General features: G+C 45.7%; 1 protein-coding gene across 2 annotated transcripts; it reads left to right on the top strand.

The window, feature by feature from the left end:
* Positions 1–738: 738 nt before the first annotated feature.
* On the top strand, positions 739–5211 carry TMEM177 (transmembrane protein 177). 2 transcript variants are annotated; one of them, XM_054830969.1, is made up of 3 exons: positions 835–869; positions 3027–3137; positions 4071–5211. In XM_054830969.1, exon 3 carries the CDS (start codon positions 4085–4087, stop codon positions 5018–5020), a length of 936 nt encoding a protein of 311 aa, XP_054686944.1. In that variant the 5' UTR covers positions 835–869; positions 3027–3137; positions 4071–4084; the 3' UTR covers positions 5021–5211. The 2 variants fall into 2 exon arrangements, with proteins under 2 accessions (XP_054686943.1, XP_054686944.1); XM_054830968.1 differs by lacking the exon at positions 3027–3137 and having other exon boundaries at positions 739–869.
* The last annotated feature ends 1617 nt before the right edge of the window (positions 5212–6828 follow it).

Genomic DNA, 6828 nt, shown 5'->3' with positions numbered 1-6828 from the left:
ACCATTGAGCACCAATGCATACCTTTCCTATATAGATGGGGCAAAGCTAATCTTCCCCTATCCACTACCCAAATAAAGCCCTAAGCTGGCCAAAAGCCACTCTCTGTCCTTGTTTTACAAGGACTGTACAACCCAGGGGCAAGGCTGGACTTAAAGGAGGCCAGCACTTACCAGAGGGTACTGCTCTGTCACCCACCACCACCTCTGCTCCAGCAAAGCAGTGCCGCCAACAGAAGAGCAGACCTTTCTCAGAACAAACCCGTGTAGGATTATTGAGAAACTACCCTGGCTGTCTTCTGATTGTAACTTTAAAGCACATTAAAATCCCTGCATGTGTTATTTTCCTATTAGGGATGAGAGAGAAAACAAATCCTACGTGACAGATGCTAGTTATGCCGCTTATTGCCTTCCCAGTAAGTGTTCCTGAGCTGCAGTGGGAGGGCTGTATTAATAATACATATGTAAGGTATTTTGCAGGAAAAACACAGGGCGTTACAGCATGGCACACAAGGCGACAGAATGAATTTATACTCCGGGAGAGAGCCTGTCCCTTGCCCGGGCCGCAGCTGCCGCCCGGGGCGGCTCTCGGTGAGCGACGGCCGTGCTCTTCGCCTCCAGGCTGCGCGCAGGGCAGCGCGGCGGGTCGGACGTCCCTTCGGGACGGGGCTGCCGCCTGTTTACGCGCGGCCACGGTTCACTGGCGGGGCTCTAACCTCTAAGACGGCCACAACCCCCCAAGCCCCACTCAGGGAAACTTCCCCTCCCCGCCGTGGTGCCGCCGCCCGCCCCTTCCCCTGCCCCTTCCGCCCGCCGTACGGCAGCGGGGAGGCGGCCGGAGCCCCGCCTCGGCCGTGGCGTGGGGAGCTGCGGTAGGTGCGGGCGCGGGCCGGGGTAGGAGAGGCCGGCGAGGGGCCGGCCTGAGGCGGGGGGCCGCTGGAACCGGCCCTCAGCGCCCCCGGCATGGCGGGGCGGGGAGGGAGCGGGAGGGATGGGGCGCGCTGCCCCTGCGGCCTGGGCCCGGGCCCGGTCGGGGCCTCGCCCGCCCCTCGCGTAAAGCCGATTGTAGCCGCCCCGCCTTTTCTATTTTTATTTTTCGATAAGTGAGCCCTGAAATCCTGAGCCTTGGAGGCGGGTCCAGCCCTCGCCCCCTTTCCTGGTCCATAGTCTTTAAAGTTGGGCTTTTCCCTCGGCTGCATGTCATTAGAAAAAAATAAATTTATTCAAGCGTTAGGTCAAAACCTGCCTAGATATCCCCGTTTTGGACTTTAGCTATTAAAATTCTCAGACTTAAGTGAGAATGAGTGCCCCTAACCCCACAGAGATAAAGAGTATTTCAGCATTTGGGGGAGACTACCTTATAAACGTTGTTGTGGCTTTCCGGGAACTCACTACTGCAGGATATGCTCTGTATAAACTGCCTTGTAGTTTCTAGTTGCGTTCCTTACACGTAAATCACACAAAGTTTGTGAATAAAGATAAAGATGCCATATGCAGTTAGGGCTGCAGTGGGATTTTCTGCGGGAGCTGAGAGTCTGCATTGACTCTCAGGGAAGACTTGAAAGCATGAATGCTAAAAGGTATCGAGGGCAATGTTCCTTTTATTTTTGTGAGTATTGACTATCATGAGAAAATGAATATTCTGTAGCGTTGCCTGCTTATTCTAACGTTAGGTGTGCGGCATGACTGTTGGGCGTAATCCAGTCAAGAACATAGTCTGGGCTCCGAAGGGTCTGTCTACAAAGGTTTGAAACCATGCCCGTACAAAGGATAATTTAATAACAAAAATGAAAAAAAAAAAGTGCCTAGCACATTACAATTTTTATGACTGAAGCAGGAAGAAAGTTAGTGTTAATGCACTGAGGTGTATCCTGCCGTTACGGCTGCTTAGGAGAAGTGTGGAGATAAGCACAGTGCTTCCTGCCCCACTTTCCTGCGGTTCACCCATGGGCTGCCGGCTGCCCAGGTGGGCTTCCTGGGTGGGCTTCTCGGCATCCCGAGTTGCTGACCCAGAGGAGCATTCAGCTTGGCAAGCACCAGTCGGTCACACAAGAAAGGAGAGTAGACTGGTTTTCAGCATGGTCCGGCCTTACCCACGCTGGTGTGGACATAAGCTGAGCGGGGGAATTTTCTCCTTGCAGTGTTCCTAATCTTAAAAAGATCTGTTAGCCAGCCCAAATGAGAGCCTTGGCTCAGCTTCACGTGTGGATCAAGTGATAGTCTTCATACAATCATCCTCTTTGAAGTGCTGCCCCCCTCACTGTAAATGGCATGACCTTTTCAATCAGATCTAGGCTACCAGATTTGCCGAGAGGTTGTTAACTCCAAAGAGGTTATTCGGGTTTAGTATTACCATTTTCCAGTTTTTAGCTCTATTATCAAGGAGGTTTTCTCCCACAATTGGGTTTCATCCAAGCTCTTGGATCTTTAGCGTGTTTTTCTTAAATAATTTTGTCAAACAAATCACCACCTCCGGTCTTCAGCAGAATGTAAGAATAGCGCCACATAGTACACTAAGAAATACGTATTAAATTATTGTATACTCACATGCATCATTGTTTTTATTAAGCACTCAGTATGTGCTCAGTGCAGTATAAACATTAAACAAGATTATTCTTCCCCTGGTGAATTTACAGTCTGAGCAAGCTTCATAGGAAGAAGCACTAATAGCATATCATTAAAACACTGCCTTTAATTTAATCCCTTTTTGTTTCCCTGTGGTTAATACTCATTTGCTGTTGATCATGACTGGTGTATCCTGGCATGTCATCATGCAGCGCTGGTTTATGATGTTACAGCCCCCAGTTGTCCACTCTACCCCTCTGCGGAAGGTTCTTGCTCAGTGTGAGTGGAAGAAGAGAGCAAATGTCTGTGGTTCAGCTGCTGCCATACAAAGCCCAGCAGCGTAGCTGAAACCCACCTTTGATGGTACCCTACACTAAGACCTTGGTTGTTGGCTCAAAGCATGGTTTCCTTCTGCCACCTCAGCTTCCTGTAAGGACAGCTGGAAATGCTAATGTCTTCAACAGCTGCAGAAAGATTCTCTGAGGCTCATGTGTTAAAGCCCTGAGAGAAGAGGCATTGCAAGATGCAAATGGAAACAAGGGCATCCGATTTTCACTGATGTCTGTTGGATTTAGGTACCTAATTCACTTTTATATCTTTATAGTAGCATCATTTTAGGGGAGAATTCTACAGCCAATGGGATTTTTTTAAGATATTGGAGCTTCCCTGGGCACATCATGTGGCTTGGACCATAAAAGGAACTGATACTCCCCAAGGGAAGCAAGGCTCTTGAACTGAAGGAGTTGGCAGGTTTAAAAGTTTTTTAAGTTTGTCTGCTTATTTAAAGAGTCATAACAGAGTTGTCTGCCCTGAAACAATTTCTCTTCCAGTTTCTGCTCTGGATTGCGTGTATTATTTGTCATAGAAATTATTTCAGAGACAAATTTTTTAAAGTAGCCACTGAAAGCATGCTGCTTTCTGAAAATATTTTTTTGCTGAGTAAGCTGTAACCACTGCCTAGAAGTTGAAATCTAAAAAAAAAACCACCCCTAGAAAAAACACATACTGTTCTTTTTTTTTTTTTTTTCATTTTTTTCCCCTTCTTTTTTTAATAGTGAGGTTGACTATCCATTAGACCAAACTCTAAAGGAAAATTCTATCTCCTGAAATTTTCAAACCAAAATGTAATCCTATTTCGGAAGTTATAGTCAAGCTCAAGTTACTGAATTTAATGTTGAGGTTACTGATTAAAATTTTTGGAGCTGTACTGTAGAGGAGGTTAGTGTAGATTAATCTGCTGGCTTTATTGTTGTCTTTATTGCAGTAAATTGATTTACCGGAGCAGAGGGAGAAGTTAACTCTCCGTATCGATTGTCCTGTGTTCTCAGGCCCAAAAATTAACGAGTATCACTTTCTTTCTGAATGTGTTTTGTTAATGTAAAAGAGAGAATGTTTCTTTGTTTACTGTGCTCTGCTGCTTCTCATGTTTTGTGCTTTTTTTTTTAAAATGCTACAGAGATGAGACCCGTTTACACATACTTTAATTCCTGATTTTGTGTTACAAACAGGTTAGGATTTGACTATGGCAGTGCAGTTCCTGCGGAAGGCATCTGTGTGGTTAAAGAAGCGCAAGATCACTTTGTTGGCCGTTTCTTGCGTGGGACTGTTTGGCGCTAACCTTTCCTATCATGTGTTTCCTGAGCAGACGTTCAAACTGTTGCACGAGTGCTGGTCAGAGGGGCAGCCAGCTGAGCTTTCACAGAGGCTCTGTGGTGTCTTTCAGGATGTCCTTCAAGATACTGATGTGAAGTCCACTGACTCCTATCGAGCTTTTGCAGCTTCTGGCTTCCACCCTGTGAGTGCTGGAATCCCCTGGCTGCCTGCAGGCTCTTTGGTGGGCATCCCACCTAACTTTGATAGCACGGCTGAGGATAAAAAAGGAATAGTCAACCATGTTGTCATGATCAATGGCAAGGAAGTAGACTGGGAGAGCAGCGAAGGTGTTGCTTTGAAGGAAGCTCTGACATTTTCGCTTAATGCTCAGAAGTTTGCCATTGCCAGAGAAGTTGTGTATTTGCAGAACAGCAGCCCCTTAGCAAGTGCAGTTGTGGCTCCAACTTGCTTAGCTGGCACATTTCTCTGCGGGAGAGGTATAAAGCTACTTCTGGGTTTATCTCCTGGCCCCATGATACTTCGCAGCATCTGTAACCTCATAACTGCAGCTGGTGGATTAATGTGCTATTACGTTTCTTATGATGCTATGACCTATCACCTGGACTGCAAGGCTGACAGAAAGGCAGCTACTGTTTCCAAAGACTATGCCAGAGGCGGGGTTGAATTCTATGATAAAATCTTATCCCGCAACAGGATTCTTCGTGGTCTGATGGGCAAACAAGGGATGAAAATGTATGCCCCGAGCGGTAACCTTTTCCCAAGACACTGGTTCAGAATAAAGTATACCCCGTACACTTACCGAAGAGATTTGATTGTTAATATTTTAAGAGAGCTCCATGCATAGGAAGGGAGTGCTTGAATTTTAAACTTGTGAATTATGTATCCTCTTGGAACACTGCTGTGCTGCTCTTTTTTTTTTCTGTATCTTCATTAGAATTTCAGGGTTTATTTTTGCATATAGTTCGGAAGGAGTTATTGCACATTCTGTGAATAAAGAATTCTCTCTTAAAATATTAAAGACTCGCTTCAAAAGTGCTCCGTTGTGTGTGCATCTCAAATCACAAGACTGCTGAGGAGGGGAACTTCTCAGACGCTGATCTGGAAGTTCTGCTGCTCTGCTCTGCCTTCCAGCCTGGAAATGGAAAGGGCCAAGTCCAACAGAGAGTTTTGGGAGCATTATCGTTTAAACTGGTGTGTTTGTATGTATGTTTGCTGTTCCTCCTATGGAACAACCAAAAGATGTTTAAAAAACTGGGCACTCTGTATCGTGCTGTTACATTAAAAACCAAGACACAGAGTTTCTGTTCTGTGTAAGTTCTTGCACCATGTAAATTCTTACGCTGCACTCGCTGTTCTTCAGTAGGGCACGCTAGTTATGCTGCAGTTCATACTAACACAGATAGATTATTACCAGCACCTGCATCATTTTGCTCAAATCTAGTTCCGCTCTCTACGTGACATGGGGACTGCATTGTGTGTATCTTGAATATTTCCCATTCAGTGGGAATGTACGAGGCAGTACGTAACATGACTGTCATGGGTTGGTTGTTTTCTCACAAGTGGGATAAGCGTGTTTAGGAGAGGGTTTTCTGTTTGCTTTGGTACCGTTTTTGTTTAATGTAAAAATACATGTAGATGTATGTCACTATTATGTCAAAGAAGGCAAGGTGTAAGAAATAAGTCTGGCATTTGGCACAGAAACTGGTGAGGTCTGTGACCAAGGGTTGCCAAAGGAAATCTCCTGTTTCAGCCTAGCCTAAGAAGGTTTTGTCTGGCAGAACCGAGCTTTGCCCAGGATTACTAATCTGGAAAGATCTTTAGTGCACGGGCAGTAAACTTTCCACTATAGCCTCACCTTGAAGCTTTTTTGTGATCTCCAAGATGATGCTTCTCAAACTTTGTAGTTCTCTTTTTCTGTGTTTCTGTTGCAGTCATTCCAGTAGCCCTCCCTGGTGACATCACAGCAGTTCTCACCTCTGTCGTCATTCTTTTAGGAAACTTCCATTACTTTATATCTTCTCAGTCACAGATGTGCTGAGTGTCCTTTCTGCCCTGGTTTTGTCCTTTCTTCATCTGCTACAATAGTAAGTGTCATGCCTGTGTTTGCTCTAAGCATTACTGAGTTCTGTTTTGCCTTTGAATCATGTGGTAACATTAAGTTGATATACTGGCTGCTGGGGCACTGGAGTTCCTTTACGTTGCTGAAGAAATATATATAAGATGTTTGTGTTTCTGCTGAAGTAATCTGTGTCATGTTTTTCTGGACCATTACCTACCACTTGCAGTTGTCCTTGAAGTCATGAGATGCCTCTTAGGTGCTTTCTGGCTGTAGGGCATAAGGTTATTGTTCCTGTGACCTTTGTGAAAGTGTTTGACAAAATCTCCTCGTCTGTGGACTAAAAGGAGACTTTACCTTTAGGAGGGGGGCTTTCAAAGCTTCAGGCTAAATTTTATTTGACTTCTCTTCCAGGTAAATTCAATATAACAGGTGAAGATAGAGGTTTTTTGGTTGAGTGTGGTGGGCTGACCCTCACTGGAGGCCAGGTGCCCCCCAAAGCTGCTCTATCACTGCCCTCCTCAGCTGGACGGGGGAGGGAAAATACAATGAAAGGCTCGTGGGTCAAGATAAGGACAGGGAGATCACTCAGCAAT

This window comes from Grus americana, chromosome 6 (genome assembly GCF_028858705.1).
Source record: "Grus americana isolate bGruAme1 chromosome 6, bGruAme1.mat, whole genome shotgun sequence".
NCBI classification, from domain to species: Eukaryota; Metazoa; Chordata; class Aves; order Gruiformes; family Gruidae; genus Grus; species Grus americana.
The sequence above is the reverse complement of the archived record's forward strand: the minus strand, read 5'-3'. Positions and strand labels throughout refer to the sequence as shown.